The sequence below is a fragment of the Pseudozyma hubeiensis genome (genome assembly GCF_000403515.1).
Source record: "Pseudozyma hubeiensis SY62 DNA, scaffold: PHS6, whole genome shotgun sequence".
Lineage (NCBI taxonomy): Eukaryota > Fungi > Basidiomycota > Ustilaginomycetes > Ustilaginales > Ustilaginaceae > Pseudozyma > Pseudozyma hubeiensis.
Genome location: NW_012133788.1, coordinates 164,036 through 179,134, shown reverse-complemented (window position 1 = coordinate 179,134; position 15,099 = coordinate 164,036). Strand labels below are relative to the sequence as shown.

The window sequence follows — 15,099 nt, the reverse complement described above, 5'->3', positions numbered from 1 at the left end:
CCCCCCCCCTTCTGTGTTGTTGTGGTTCGGAACGGCGAAAATGACAGATCCATTACCACGGTTCGAGTATGCACCCCAGCCCTGGGACGCGCGCGAGACCGACACAGCGGAGCGCTCGCTGTCAGCTGTACTGGCAAATACAGGCCAAGCCTCAGGTCCTTTGGTCAGATTCAAGAACTACAAGAATTCTCGTAGCGAGGCACAGTGAATTGCACAGTCGAGGAATGTGGGCTACAGCATGGGGTTACGCGGTTGTGCAGCGCAGAGTGGCATTTCTCCCCTCAAGGAATTTAAAGATTAATAATAAATATTCGTCTCAATCTTTCGGAAAAGCGATGTCGGAGCTGTCACAGCGCGTCAAACCCAAAGTGTCAGGGACTGCTAGGGCGGTGGAGCCATGTGCCTAATCTTGTCGGGGTTTGATCTTCTGCTGTGGGCTCTCTGCCTGTGCATTGCGCACTTGCTGCGTGGGGCGCCTGCAGTATGCGCGAGGCAAGAATCGGACAGACAAGCGCCTCACGTTCCTCGAGTCTTTCTCTCTCTCTGTGCTCTGCAGACTGGATATCTGTCTCCATCTCTGAGAACTCTGTTTGCACGTCGTGGGGCACGCGCAGCCGGCTGCCCGTCACACATTCGTCCCACAGCCTGGGGTTTGGATCCCGACGGACGTTGCGGACGATCATTGGAGCGCTAGACGAGCAGACCCAATCATCACCCTACCCATGCCTTGCCTCACAATTCTTTCGAACATCGTCGACGAACCACAGCAAAGCCACCGCTCTCGTGCATTGCTTTGCACCACAACCGCTTTTGTAGAGCGCCCGAACACTCTTTCTTGTCGTCAAACGAGCCAGTTCCCACAAATGCGGTACCTTCTGTTGTGCTGCATCATCCTCGATCCAGTCTCTGGCTGATCTTCTGACGGATCTGTCTGTCCACCTTGTCGGCGACAGGTTTTATGCATGCCACCTCTTCGTACATTCATTCCTGGCTTCTTTCTGTTCAAGCCCTGTTGTATTCTTTTGCCCGCGCCATTTGTTCTTGGCCGCCGCTGCCGCCGCCGAATCCGTTCTTCTGACCGGATTCGACGCTGGGACGTCGCCGATCAAAACATGCAATCAGAATGTCGTGTTTTGTGGCGCCTGCCCTGTGGTGCACATGCAATGCTCGTTTGATCGCCGGAAATGGCCTTGACATGTCCAATGTCAGACGCCTCGCCTAAGCAGATTTGGACCTGCCGATCATATGTCATTGTACGCTCTACGTCCGACTGGTATACGTCGGAGGGAAGAAAACTTTCCTGCCAAAGCTTGGCGTTTAGCGAGTGACAGATGAAGTGCGTGTGAGACAACGCGTGCATCGACCTGCGGACTGTTGACGATGATGGTGTTTTGATGTTGTTATTGTTGACGTTTCCGTCGTAGCCGCTGTTGATTGTGCTGTACGGTTGGCCCTGGGAGCTCTGCTCGAGACACAGCAGCGAGACAGCCTCTGCTTCCCTACGCAGCAAGCGCTATTCGCCGTCGCTGGCACGCTTGCCGTTCGCTCCAAACAAGCTGGACCTGGTCATCGAAAGGTATAAGAACAAAGGCAAATGGCGTCTTCCTCCTCTTCTTTTCATCATCAATCCAATCATCCACTCCACTCCACTCTACTCTTCTCTACCCTCTTCCAACACTCTCTTTAGCTCTCAGCTTCCCCCAACCCAACTCAATCAAAATGCAGTTCAAGACCATCTTCGCCGCTGTCGTTACCTTCGCCGCCGTCGCCTCGGCTCTCCCCAAGGCCCCCTCTTCCTCGGAGCACAACGGCAACGGCCAGTGCTCTACCGGCCAGGCTCAGTGCTGTTCGCAGATCGTAAGTGTTTTTCTACCAACATTCTCTTTCCGACGACAATCTTGATCAGCGATCTGACTGTCTATACTTTCTTCCTTCTCTACCAAAATTGGACACGAGTAGAAGCAGGGCAAGCAGGCCCAGGACGCCCTTGCCGGTCTCGGTCTCGCCTTCAACGAGGTTCTTGACGGTGCCATCGGTCTTGACTGCCAGCAGATCCCCGTCGGTGTCCTCGGTGTCGCCGTCGCTGTCCAGAACACCTGCAAGAACACCGCCGTCTGCTGCCAGGGCTCTGCCAACAACGGTCTCGTCCAGACCTCGTGCACTCCCATCTCGGTCAACTAAGCATCTGCTCTCGCCATGCTTGCTTTCGATCCGATTTGGTTGCATCTTCGCCTTCATCTAGCTTAGGAACAATCGCTTTCCCTCTCGTCTTTTTGTCCTCTCATCATCGCATCCGCTAATCCCTACACCACCATCCTCTCTCTCATAGCATTTTCTTTGCGAGCTTTTTGTGTGATTTTGTGTGAAGATTTGATTGTCGGCGCCATCTTGGCGACGAACACGCTCTTTCAGAGAGCAAATAGCTTTGATATATACGCAACTCTACCACCTTCTCATTATGGTGCACTCGACATGAAAAGGGCTCCTGCTTCCACTAGATACGAACGAGAAGGCCAGCTATTCGACTGGCTCGCAAAAGCCAGGCGATCGTCTATGCAACCGACTAAAGGGAAAGGCGGCAGCAGTATGGCGATGACGGGGATGAGCAGGCAGCCAGAGACGAGGAGATTGCTTACCCCTTTGCACTCACTTTGCTTGAAGTGACTCTATCGAGCAATCGTATGCAGGTGTCAGTCGAATGGCTTCTCAGTGTTGCTGGAATGTCATTGTCTTTCGCATGCATCCGGTAGAAATGCTCGGCGTAAGCCTCCGACGAAGAAGCATCCCTCCTGAGCGTAGCTGTCAAAGAACGCGTGATTGTTACATTTCGGCTGGCACACAAGTCTCACCAATTTCCACAGCGCTGTCACGTGCGGAGCGTTGCCGTCGCCAGTCAATCCTGACTCTTCCGAATTGAGCCAATTCCAGGCAGCTCCACACCACGTCGGCACTTGCGCACTGACAGCGCCGTGTGCTGCCAACGGGAAGAATCGCTGCGCTCCATCGCGATATTGCATTTTGCATTCTTCCCGCTCCACATCGCTTCTCGCTTCCTTCCGACGCTGTTCCATCTCTCCCTGCCTCTTCAACCACTTTGCTCAAGGGACACGGAATTCTGAGAACCCATCACGGATCGTAGAAGGAAATAAGGTCACACTTCTACACACGAGGGTCCCGAAATGATTGCAGCTTCGGTAGGTATTGGGCCAAACGTTACAAGGGTTGAAGAGCTTGCATCGCTGACAACTGCCACAATACTGCACGGACGATGTGATCTTTTTGTTGGGTTGTCGATAGGCGCGCTCGGCTTCGGCCAGGATGGCAGCAGGTGTCTCGGTCGCCGTGATTGCAGGAACTTCATCCATCGTCATGGCCAAGCCGATCTACAATGACGAGGCGAGCTCGAGCGGTGCATCCAAGGTAAGCTTCCCCAGCGCTGATCTTTGCGTAGAAGACAACATCTTTCATGCTGCTATGCAGCTCACTCGACAGTCAACTTACACCTCTCCTTCCTATCCCTCCCTGACTTGCTCACTCACCCTACAGCTTCCGATCTACCCTCAACCGGACCCCAAGGTGGAAATCGTACCCGTGCAAACCGAGCTCGAACGACAAGTCGGATCCGCGCGCCGTACGCTCTCGCACCTCACCACCGACACGCGCCACTCGGTCCGCTCGCTCGTCGATCGCTGGATCAACATCGAACGATCCATCGAAGGCGAAGTCAAATCCCTCGTACCCCCCACCGAACCCCTCACCCCCGGCCTCCTCTACGTCGGTGTCGCCACTCTGGCCGGATCCATCTTCACCCGCTACCGCGCTTTCCCCATTCGACTCCTCACTCCACCCCTAGCCCTTGTGGTCAGCTTGAACTACTTCAACCCAAACCTCGCCTCCAACCTCGGAGACTACTACACCCAGGTCGAACAGAAATACGTCCCCGCCCTTACGGAACAGAGGAGAAGTTGGCAGAACCAGGGCAAGAAGGTTTTGGACTCTACGACAAAGAACATCCACGAGCTGAAGGATAAGACCGAGAAGGGCGTCAGGGAAGGGTTGAACACGGTCGAACAGCAGACCGGCTTGAAGGTCGGAGATGTCGTGGCCAAGAAGGAGGAGGCGAAGATCGCGATCAAGGACCAGATGAAGGCTGTGTAAGAGCCAAAGAGGAGCGCAGAATGTGGCGATTCAACGGGATGTAGAGACGTCGATTTGTAGAGGCAATGTTGCAGCTGTCGAGCTATGGCCGGTTCTGCTTATGCGAACCTTGTTCCTCGAGGTGGAGTGTGATAGACGAACGAAGGACAGAGTTGCTGCAGGGGACGCATCGGTCGTTGTGCCCAGTTGAAGTCGTGATTGTTCCAACCATAACTGACATGCGGATCGATGTGTCTTGCTGGGACTTGAGTCATTAGCCGCTTCGTCGCGTTGTGTTCTTCGCACAACTTGGATCATCAGATGTCGCCGGTTCTGTGACACTCACACGACCAATGCTCACCTTAGAAATCGGACCTACGACACCTTGATGAGATTTTCAGACACATCGTTCGTGGTAGGAGCGATGGGCTTCAATGCATTGTGAATGGCTTCGGCTTGCTCATCCGACAAGGCTTTGTGCGGAACGAACCATGTCATGAGCCACTTGACCAATCTTTGAGCTGTGCTTGGTATTGGCTGAATGCTTGAATGCTTCCTTCACTCGCTCTGATTCCGTATCCGTCTCAGCATTCTCATTGTCATCACAAGGTCACCGCTACATCCTCAAGAAACCCCCCACATCCACCTCCCGAACAATGTCCAGCCCCCCACCCTCCAACGAGACCCTCTTCACCTCACTCCCCACGCCCCCTTCCACGACCGACGACCCCTACATACCCTTCCAAATGCACTACCGCATCCCACCCCAGCTGCGAGATTCTTTCTTCGATACCCTCTCGTGCACCATCCAAGTCGGGCTGCAGCACGTCGAACACGGACGATTCTTGGCCTTCGGGAATCAGTTTGATACGATCGCGTTTTTCTGCGTTCCCCAAAGTTGGATCGGATTTACAGTGGCACGCGCAAAGAGATTTCGGGGGTGGGTGCAGTGGAAGTTTCCAGAGCAAGTGGATGTGAGAGTGGCGTTGAGGAATTTGAGCAGGATCGAGGGGGAGTTGCAGAGGGAGGAATGGGAGCAGGCAGAGGGGGTGGAGAGGTGGTGGTTTGAGGATGGCGAGATGCGGGACGAGGAAGAGTGACGGAGTGGTGGAGGAGGGAGAGGGGAGAAAAGGTCGATACGCGTGTCGAGGGATAGAGGCTTGACCAGGGATGACACATCGCCTCCATCATCTCTTCTGCTCGACCATCTGTGACGACGTGACGACACAAGAGTCGACTGCATGGGCGCGCGGATAGGCATTGTACAGCAAGATCCATCAAATCCTTCGACGACTGCAGTTAAAACTCAGACACTGGGCACGCAAAAGTATGCTTCCTCTTAGCACGATCTTACAAGAGATGACACCTCCGGGCTCACATGCCGACGTTCGCTTCTCATCGCACATTTCTTTTTCAACCTTCACATAGACTCTCCACGTCAAATCATTCATTTCACATCCATCCCAAAACCCCAACGATCCGCTTCCGAGTTCAAACCTCTCGCTCAAACCCGCTCCCATCGCTGCTTCAACTCGCGATTCTCCAACCTCAAACCCTCCATCTCTACCCTGATGCGTTGCAGCTCGCACCTCAACCTGTCGATCTCCCTCGACTGTTCTCTGCAACCTCGTTGGAACGACCTTTCCGGTGCAACTTTCTTGACTTCTCGACTGAAGAAATCGGGGATATCCGTGCAAGTCGGGGTGGCAACGAACGACGAGGTGGAAGAATAGGACGAGGCGGATGACGAACGGCTCGTCGGCTCGTACGGCGAATCGGACCGACGGTGCGGAGCACTCGTGTTGTTCGACGAGACAAGTGTGAGATCCGACGAGACTTGTTCCATCAACAGCTGCAGGCTCTCCCACATGCGTTCGGCGCGGAATGGTTTGGGTGAAGACAATTGAGTCGTAGTCTCGCGCAGACGAGTGGTTGCATCCACGTGAAAATCGAGGTGATTCGATCGAAGGGAGTGCACGTGTGTCGGTGGTTGTGCTCGATCGTCTTTGTGAGACGTGCTGAATAGGTCGCAGGGGGGTGATTTGAAGGGGGAGGAGGAGCGGAGAGACGATCGGGAGGATTGCGAGCAGTCCGAGGCTGCCGAAGAGCTCGTGCTGGCGAGCGGAGGTGTGGGCGGTGTTTGGAACGAGCTACCCGACCACCGTGATGCGAGTGACTGGCGCAAGTGTGGCGGTGAGTTGGGAGAGGCTCGATGTGGGACAGGTTCCGCGGGCGTGATATCGTGCATGTTGATTGCATCCCCCGAAATGGTCGGTGAAGAGATCATGTCGAACGACGTCCCAGCAACGATCGCTGCACTCGTTCGATATGCGCTTCCACTCGAAGCTCGTTTCCCCACCTTCAAAGGCGCAACATCGCTCGCACCACCTTGTCCCATCTCCATCGACCGCGTTGCTACGTGCACAGAAGGCTTCACCATCATCATGCACAACTGGGAAGAAGACGGTGTTGGAAGTGGTGGCGGGGCGATCACTTTCGGGCGTGATTCTCCGAACAAGGATCGTCTTCGTTCCGATCGTTTGGGTACCGGAGGTTTGTCGAGCATCGTCGCGGGGCGAGTTGTGAGAGTGTTATCGCGACTTGTGGGAGCGTTGATGGTTCGTGGAGATATATGGATCTCCCTTTGGGTCCCTCAACGGCGAGATGATTGTTTATAAAGGAGGTGGTGACAGGAGAGGGTGTGTGTAGGAAGAGAATGGACCTCGAAGTCTTCACGCTCTGAGCTGAGTTTGCGAAGAGGTGTTCTGTGATTACCTGGAGCGTGGTGCTCTTGCGATTGTATTCCTTGTCCGAGCCGACGTCTCAGGGGAGCTGTCAAACAGCCTTCGGTTCATCGCCTTCGCCCTCATCGATTCCCGAACATGAAATTCAGCTTCGCCTCCAGCACAACCGCCGGGCATCGTGTTACCGAGATCACATGAAAGGATCTTGACAGCTCCCGCAGCCGGCGCACTCTGAACCTCTCCACCTCGACCGCTATCCCGAACGACCAAGGAACAAACGTCAGATTGGAGCGACATCCCGCGGGGCACCCTCACAAGCGTACGCTTCAGAATCTCACCCCTCCCGCATACCATCTTCATGTTCGTGGAAGTGGCCCATCCCGAACCATACCAAGTCCGCCGGGTTCGCGCATTCGGGAACGGAATGAGCAGAAATTGACAGCAACCCTGCAAGTGCCCATTCTCCTTCAGCTGGCGGGTTACGCGGTTTCGCTCCCGTTCGCGACCGGGGACGCTGCAGATTTCGAGAAAATAAAAAGACCCTTCAGGCATTCGAGCGGTGTTGAATTTTTCCCGCGATAAGGAGGCTGTCAAAAAGATGAAAATTCGGGTTGGAAAAGTGTTCCAGGAACGCAACGTGGCATATATCCTTGATTCCCATGCTAGGCGATTCCCATGCTAAGCTGTTCGTGAACAGTGCGGCGTTCTTCCTGCATCGCAAAGCGTTGTTCAGACGGCAGCGGCTACGGAGGAAGGGTGCCGGTGGGTAGGCGGTGGAAGCAACAAACAGACCTCAAAGCCGTCCGACAGGCGCGCCGGAAGTGGTTTCCCACCTGTCAGAATGGTGTTGGTTCGGCAGAGCAGAATAGTGGTTCCTGTCAATGCGCAGCGGGTCTAGAATCTCACAACGTCGTGCTCTTCTCGCCGGGATCGACTTCGAGCCAAACCGGTGCCCTTTGCGCTCGTCGGCACGCACGGTTGCCCTGATGGTTAATGGACACAACTTCGCTGCTCCAGCTACCCACTCCCACCGCCAAACCTCTCCCTAGCCATCGCCTTGAACATGTCCATCGTCTTATCCTCCTTCCTCTTCATCTCATCCACCCTTCCCTGCAACTCCTCCTTTCTCTCCTCCAACCTCTCCTGCCTCGCTTGTTCCCTCTTGCTCCTCCCCCTGTTTCTTGCGTCCTCATCTCCTCTTCCAGCTTTGCGCTCATCGTCGTAGATATCCCTGTCGTCGAGCTCGAGCCCGTCTGGACGTCTGCTTTCAGCGAATGCGCGTTTATCAGCGTTGATCTCCCTCCTTTTCTCCATCGTTCTTTCTCTACCCGTACTCTTGCCTTCTTGTTCTTCTGCCATGTCGGCTGCGTCTTGTCGGAGTCTCTTTCGGTCTTGACTCGAGGAGATGCGGTCCAGATCTCGTTGGTGTTCACGATCGAACTGTCTTTGCGCTACGGTAGAAGGTCGAGCTTGGCTACCGCGCTCTGAGTCCTCCGTATTGTGGGAGCGTTTCGTTCGTCGCTCTGCATCCCTCGCCTCTCTCGCACCTCTACTATCGCCATTCGTTAGCGTGTCGATCGAATCCTTCATCAACTCCAACTTTGCTTTCTCCGAAGCGTACCCTTGATGCGTGGTGAAACTCCATTTGTGTCGTGTTTTGCCAGCTGAACTGTCTAGACTTCGAATCGTCCCGCTGTAGTACGGATCGTCCAGTCGACCAGCGTTCCATCGACGTACGAATCGGTCAAAGTAACGTCGTGCCGAGGCGGAGGAGATCTCATCCAGGTACAGCTGCTTGCTGGAGGATAGCCAGTGTTTGAACTCGCTGGAACGGATGAAGTAGTCGTCGGAGGTGAGCGGAGAGGCATCGAATGGAAGAGAGATGGATGTGGATGGAGAGGGAGAGCGGGCGCGTGCGGATTGAGAGCGAGAAGATGACGACGTTGACGGGTCGTGTGTGCGCCGAGATGAATGCGAGTGATCACCGGATCGACGGTTCTTATCGTTGATATCCGACGGCATGACGGAAGAGGCTACTCTGGAAGCCAGTGAGGCTGTCAGCGATCAAAGTGCAGTTTTCTTTCCACCTGTCAATGTTGGAGCAAGCTTGGAAGCAACACCGCCAAAACCGCCCTGCGACTTGTTCTTCTCCTTGATCGATCGAATGCAGAATGCCGCTTTGATGATGTCCAATCCTTCAGCCCGTTCACAAATGGTGTTTGAGTCGAACCAAAAGGTTCTGATGCGAAAACCAACGGCGTATGCAACGCCACGCCTCCACACCAAACCCACGTTCGTGCCTTCCGACTTCCGATTTTTCCCCCTTCGAGACGTCCATCCCTCACAGCCCATCCAGACTGTACAGCATATCGCTGTGTCTACAGCATGGCGAACGCATTCCTGAATGACAAGGTGATCACCAGCTGAGCAACACAGCCTTAGGTGAGACTCTGAAAGGTACTCGCCCGTGCACCGATCTCACTCAACACCATTCGAGTCAAACCACATCCTCCACTGAGAATGGGTTTGTTGGCGCGAGGTCGCGAGTGGGAAAAGGATGCCAGATCGACCTACTAGCGACCCTATAGACGACGCGGTTGGAGTTGATCCAGTGTGTACGTCGGTGGCTTCAGATCGTGTCTGTCACAAACACTTTCCCTTCGGATCGCACTTCCACGCAACCCAAACCGTTCACCGCAGACAACACACTCATTCAACCTTACTCCTCTTTCAACGTTCTTCAATTGTGCGACAACTTCAGCTCATTCTCGCCGTGCTATTCTCCCGGTCCTTCCTAGCAATGCCACTGGTTGCCGCAGCTGCAGCCGCCGCCGCCGCCTCTGCATGCTGCGCCTTCCTCCTCATCTTGGCCTGCTGCAGGATCGACTCTGGCAATCGAAGTGACGTCTTCGGTGGAGACGGCACCTCCTTGTCCCCAGCATTCGCTGCTTTAGCCGCATCCACCGCTCGCCACTCGGGACTCGCTCCCGACGAGTCTGCATCGTCCAACTCCGACAGCCGTGCCAACTCGTCCAGCGTCGCTTCGCTGATCACAGAGCCCGTGTCCTGGTCGTCCTCGTCGACAGCATCCTCGTCGATGCGCAGCGCAAGCTTGTCCGCGTCGATGGAAAGCATCGGCTCGGTTCCAAGTTGAGCGGCTCGACGAAGGTATTCTTGCACCAAAGCGTGTGTGTCTGCCTGCTGCTGTGGATGCGACGGTCGACGACCATCTCCGGCGGCAGGACCCAATGACCAAGGCGAGCTGGCAGATGAGCACAGCAGAGTGCTGGCGCTGTTGCTGTCAAACAGCGCCGAGGACGAAGCGTGGCTCGAATTGGATAACCTGCGCGGTCCAAATCCTGGTCCCGACGCTGGAGCTGCCGCTGTTGCCTGCTGTACTGACAGTGTAGCTATACGCGACTCGAGATCCGCTGGCGTAAGGGACTGCGGCGAGCTCGACTCGTAGAACGTGGCAGGCACGGGTGTCGGTATCGATCCTTCAGCAGCGGCGTGCACGTGTGGCGCCAACGATGCTGCAGCAGCAGTAGCATTGGACCCGAGCTGCGCTCGGAGATGAACACCGTTGGCCAGAGCAGCAGCGCGAGGCAGCGACTTGGATCGGTTGAGCGTTTCAGAAAACGAGCGCGACGTCTTGCCCCGTGGCGTGCTCCCCAAATCATCGCGTGTGGAGGCCAGAGTAGGCGCACCAAAGCTAATTTCGGCACCGTACGCGAATGCTTCTTGAGCACCGGCGCCGCTCGAGGGGTGATATCCGGCAGGGACGGCATGCTTGAAAGAGGGCGAGGTGCGCGCCGAAGCGTGGCCGATGCTAGCTCTCGTAAAGTCGATCGGTGCGTAGCCACCCGAATCGCTCTGAGCAGAGCTGAACGATCCGGCAGCCTCTGCAGTGTTGTGCGACTGGGCGGCCGCTGCAAAGCGCGGGGGTTGCGGCTTGGGATTGAGTCCGTGCGTTCGCGACAGCGGCGCGAGCATGGCGGCAGTGGGCGGATAGGCGACACCTTGACCAAGCCCGCGTGCCATCTGCTCGAAAGCGAAGCTTCCACCGTAACCGCTGCTGCTGCTGGCATCGTAGCGTCGATGGGCGCCGTACGTGTCTCGGTAATGACGCCCACCTGTCGCGCCTGTACCATGGAAGCTGGTGGCGTTGCCCGCCGCCATGCCGAGGTGCGGGTTGTACGCATAGCGATTCATGGGACTGGGCCCATCCGGTGCACGGCTAAGACTATCCTCGCGCTCCTCGCACAGCTCGGCGATGAGCACCGAAATCTTTTGACCGCGCGTGTTGGTAAGGATGCGACTGGCACGCATGAACTCGCCTCGGATGGTGTACAGGCCGTCCTTGGTAACGGTGCGCGAAACGTTGTACCCCTCCTGGAAGGGATCTTCGATGCACAGCTCGGCGTTCCAATTCTTGCTCTCTTTTGAGAGCAGGCCGGTCTCGGACTTGAGACTGATCACGTCGCGCACATATCCGAACTCTTTGCTAAAGTAGCGGAAGAAGTCGACGAGCAGCTCGCCGACGTTTTCGGTGTTCTCGGAGGCCCACGTCTTGCGCAGCGTTGCCACATCGTCGTAGAAGTAGATGTCGTTGCCGTTGAGCTCCATCTCTTCGGGTCTCATGTTGCGTGTTGGAGGCACACGTTGGAGGTTGGGCAGCACAGCAGGGTTCTTAATGTGCACCAAAAAGAAGAGCACCATGAGCGTATAGCCGTATGAGGACAGCGTACCCATATAAGGAGAGTTGAGCTTTCTGCGCTTTGCCCACACCTTGAGGAAGAGGACGAGCGTGCGGAGGCGCTGCGGGTCAACCATAGCGTAGCTGAGCAGCAGGCGCGTGTTTTCGAGCGCGAGACGATTCTCAAAGCCAATATCGCATGCGATCTCGTAGGGCAGGTCGAGAGTCGGAGAGCGGTTGATCTTGATGATGGGGATGCGGGCCTTGGGCAAGGGCATGACGGTGAAATCGGTCTCTTGACGGATGAGCTGGCCCAGAGTCTCGACGAGCTCGGAGGCGGTGTGCTGCGTTGTCGGCTGGCCGTCTTGACCCTTGCCCATGAGGCAGCACAAGTCCATGTCCGAGTTGCGAAGAGCAAAGCCGTTGGCCATGGAGCCGAAAGCGAGGAGTTTGCATCCAGGACTGACGCGAAGCGCGAGTTTCTCGAGCTGGCGACGCGTGGCTTCCTTGATGCGATACTCTTCCTCTGTGGGGAGTATGGGCGAGAGGAAGGCGATGATGCAGTTGGTGAGCTCGGTGGTGTGGCGTTCCCAATGCGGACCGGAGTGTGGCTGGGAGTGGCTCGGACTTGTTGCAGCGCCCTGAACCGAGGCCGCTCCGAGGCTCTGAAGGGAAGGGATGAGCGCGTGGTTGTGATGCGACACGGCACGCATCTGAGGGCTGGTGCGCATGCTGCGGGATCCATTGTAAGACATATTGGAACCATTGACGCCGTAGCTGGAGGTATGAGACGAGGCACCGTTGGCAAGAGCGGCTGTCTGAGCACGCGTGCGACCATTGGGAGAAGCAGACGAGGTTGTGCTCGGGTTGACGGCATTCGGATGCGACGCTGGCGATCCCTGCAGAGGTGCAGAACGACTGGGAGAAGCCATGTTGGGAGCGGTGTTGTTGGCTGGCCGGGATGGGGGGTAGTAGGGTGTGGCATAAGAGCTCATGGGTTCGGCTTCGTTGAAGGGGGATTGGGCGCCGTTCTGGCCTGGATGGGCCGTGGTCTGTGTGTAGGCTTGTACTGGGATGGCAGGGAGGTTGGCGGCTTGGGTTCTGAACGAACTGATTGGATGGTGGGAGATGGCGTCGTCGACGGTAGCCGACCTCTGTTTGGACGGCTGTGAACGAGCTTCAGCGGGGGCAGAACTCTTGCGACGCGGCGTCGTGGTTGCTGTCAAGGATGCGTCGTCGCCGGTGAAGGCTGCAGAGGAGCCTGTTTGCATTCGATCCTTGGCGGAGCTGCTCGAGAAGCGTTCAGCTGAAGCTGCGCGTTGTGCCAGCGATTTGTCCAATGAGGCAGCCGAGAGGGTAGCCTTCATCTTGGCCGAGGCTTCTGATCTTGCGGTACTGGGTCTGCGCGAATTGAGTGCAGAGGAAGACGGAGAGGTGGACGCCAGACGGTCTGACCTGTCGGAAGCGGTTGAGCTGGCCGAGACGCATCGCGATGTTTGGGAAGCGTCGTTGAGGGGAGAGGGCGAGGCATGTGCCGAAAGCTTGTGGTCTGGCGAGGGCATGTGCGAGGAATTGGCTTCGGCTCCATCTTGCGACCGACTGCGCCGGTGGGGCGCGCCCGTGGATGTTGATGACACTGGCATCGTTGTGGTGGCGAGCTTCAAGATTGCGCGGGATGCGGGGTGTGGGCGTATGGGACCAGATCTGACGATGCTTTGCAATGCGGAAAAGAGCGGCGAAAGCTGTCCAGCCGCGGCAGAATGTGGGATATGATTAGAGCACGTTACTGTGCTGCGAGCTGAATCCGAACAAGCAGGGCTGCATGGACCGAAGCGATGCGATGAGCAATGACGGGGATGAGCGTATGACTGCGGCAATGACGCTTGAAGAGATGATACTTTATTCTTGTGAACCCGGAGTGCAAAGAGCACACGAAACGTGAGCGGACCGAGAGGCGATTAGCAGCGACGTGGAAAGGATGTTATGCAATGATGCCGTGCAATGCCGAACTTGATTGGTGTATGCTGTTGAACGAAACGTCGCAGGAGCTGCAGTGGCTACGATGAGAAGGAAGCGGTCGATTTGCTTAAGTTGCAATGCGCCAGAGACAAGAGCGGATGCAGCTCAGGCCGACCAGCGGCTTGGCGAGGACTATGACGATCGTCGAGGGTGCTGGCCGGAACCAAGCTTGCAACGATGCCTCGTGGGGCTCAGAAGCAGGTTTGCGCCTATTGAAGCCGGAGCTCGCGAGAAGACGAATGCTGCAACGAAGCTGCTGACGGTCCGGAGGAAGAGCCGGTCGAAAAGCTATGCGCTCAGTCGATGGAAACGAAAGTGCGTCGCCACGGTGGAGGGCCAAGCTGTTGAGCGGAAATACCGAAGATCTCGCGAGTGAATACGGAGTGAGTTTGGAAGCCGAAGTCACGATCGAGGACGAATAGACGAATGGAACGGGCTTGCGAGGGGATGGCGTGGGTTTCGGAGAGACAACGGAAGCGCCTTTTGGGATGAGCGAGATGCTGGGCAACGACAAGCGGGATCGAGTCAAGTCAGATCGAGTCGAGTCGAGCTTGCGACGTGCGGAAGCGAAGCTGTAGGGCGAAGGTGGTGATGGTAGAAAAAGAACAAGGTCGACGAGCGGCAGACGACGCGTTGCTGGCTGTTTGTCTCTGTCTCTTTCCCTTCTCCGTATGGCTATGGTAGCGATGATGAAGATGGCGGCGTTGCGTTCGGCTGTTACCACCAAAAAAGGAGTGACTGAGCGGGTTCGAGTCTGATGAAATGCAACTTGACTGAAAGCACCACACACGCATACGCATCATACGCCTCTCTCTGCCGCACTCTTTCTTGTTCTGACGGCCGACTCGACTCGACTCGACCCGAATTGTGTCTTTCTCGACTGAGCCAACACACACACACGCACGCAACAAACACTTTTTTCCCTTTGGAAAAACTCGATCCGACGTGACTTTTTCGACACCACAAGGCTTGAACAACGGCTCAATACACTCTCTCTCGAACGTCTCACTCGGATCATTCCATCGTCGTTCCTGTTCCAATCGGCATGGTTCGACCCAAATGATGCTCTCGAAGCACTTGTGAGCCGCCTCTGTTTGCGCGAATGCTGTACGAAATCGATCGCTGCGGTTGCTAGCTAACGCGTCACATCCAATTGGCCGGCATTCCACATTTTTGATGTTCCGGCTGAGCTTTGCAAAGGTTGGTTGGCAAAAGAGGGTCCAAGGAACTTTGATTTTCCTTCCGTACCTGTACCTTGCAACACTGGATCTGCAACCCGAAAAGTTTTTGAGCCTGCCAGGTTACGCGCGAGATAGCCGGTTTTCCCTTTGACGCGTCTCAGGAATCAATTAATTTAAATAAATCTAAAATAACAACGGATTACGCTCCCTTGGAAGAGCCAAGAAGGAGCAGTTCCTCTTCCGCTCCAACCACATGTGAGCGAATCGCTCGCTGCCCTTTGTTCGCAATCACAACCAAATATTGCTGCGTCTTCAGTCGTGT

General features: G+C 55.9%; 9 protein-coding genes across 9 annotated transcripts; 4 read left to right on the top strand and 5 right to left on the bottom strand.

Annotated features, from left to right (window-relative positions):
- Window positions 1-1,902: 1,902 nt before the first annotated feature.
- PHSY_000419 (hypothetical protein) lies at window positions 1,903-2,226 on the bottom strand (the record flags this gene model as incomplete). The annotated part of the gene is made up of 1 exon (XM_012331059.1): window positions 1,903-2,226. One exon carries the CDS (start codon window positions 2,224-2,226, stop codon window positions 1,903-1,905), a length of 324 nt encoding a protein of 107 aa, XP_012186449.1.
- A 497-nt stretch (window positions 2,227-2,723) lies between these two features.
- On the bottom strand, window positions 2,724-3,071 carry PHSY_000418 (hypothetical protein; the record flags this gene model as incomplete). Its single annotated transcript, XM_012331058.1, has 1 exon — window positions 2,724-3,071. The coding sequence occupies one exon, from the start codon at window positions 3,069-3,071 to the stop codon at window positions 2,724-2,726; it is 348 nt and encodes a 115-aa protein (XP_012186448.1).
- Window positions 3,072-3,318: 247 nt separating this feature from the next.
- On the top strand, window positions 3,319-4,158 carry PHSY_000417 (hypothetical protein; the record flags this gene model as incomplete). Its single annotated transcript, XM_012331057.1, has 1 exon — window positions 3,319-4,158. One exon carries the CDS (start codon window positions 3,319-3,321, stop codon window positions 4,156-4,158), a length of 840 nt encoding a protein of 279 aa, XP_012186447.1.
- A 635-nt stretch (window positions 4,159-4,793) lies between these two features.
- PHSY_000416 (hypothetical protein) lies at window positions 4,794-5,237 on the top strand (the record flags this gene model as incomplete). Its single annotated transcript, XM_012331056.1, has 1 exon — window positions 4,794-5,237. The coding sequence occupies one exon, from the start codon at window positions 4,794-4,796 to the stop codon at window positions 5,235-5,237; it is 444 nt and encodes a 147-aa protein (XP_012186446.1).
- A 404-nt stretch (window positions 5,238-5,641) lies between these two features.
- On the bottom strand, window positions 5,642-6,703 carry PHSY_000415 (hypothetical protein; the record flags this gene model as incomplete). Its single annotated transcript, XM_012331055.1, has 1 exon — window positions 5,642-6,703. The coding sequence occupies one exon, from the start codon at window positions 6,701-6,703 to the stop codon at window positions 5,642-5,644; it is 1,062 nt and encodes a 353-aa protein (XP_012186445.1).
- Window positions 6,704-7,898: 1,195 nt separating this feature from the next.
- PHSY_000414 (hypothetical protein) lies at window positions 7,899-8,903 on the bottom strand (the record flags this gene model as incomplete). The annotated part of the gene is made up of 1 exon (XM_012331054.1): window positions 7,899-8,903. One exon carries the CDS (start codon window positions 8,901-8,903, stop codon window positions 7,899-7,901), a length of 1,005 nt encoding a protein of 334 aa, XP_012186444.1.
- A 735-nt stretch (window positions 8,904-9,638) lies between these two features.
- PHSY_000413 (hypothetical protein) lies at window positions 9,639-12,572 on the bottom strand (the record flags this gene model as incomplete). Its single annotated transcript, XM_012331053.1, has 1 exon — window positions 9,639-12,572. The coding sequence occupies one exon, from the start codon at window positions 12,570-12,572 to the stop codon at window positions 9,639-9,641; it is 2,934 nt and encodes a 977-aa protein (XP_012186443.1).
- Window positions 12,573-12,705: 133 nt separating this feature from the next.
- On the top strand, window positions 12,706-13,350 carry PHSY_000412 (vacuolar protein sorting protein; the record flags this gene model as incomplete). Its single annotated transcript, XM_012331052.1, has 1 exon — window positions 12,706-13,350. One exon carries the CDS (start codon window positions 12,706-12,708, stop codon window positions 13,348-13,350), a length of 645 nt encoding a protein of 214 aa, XP_012186442.1.
- A 289-nt stretch (window positions 13,351-13,639) lies between these two features.
- Window positions 13,640-13,972, top strand: PHSY_000411 (hypothetical protein; the record flags this gene model as incomplete). The annotated part of the gene is made up of 1 exon (XM_012331051.1): window positions 13,640-13,972. The coding sequence occupies one exon, from the start codon at window positions 13,640-13,642 to the stop codon at window positions 13,970-13,972; it is 333 nt and encodes a 110-aa protein (XP_012186441.1).
- Window positions 13,973-15,099: the final 1,127 nt, after the last annotated feature.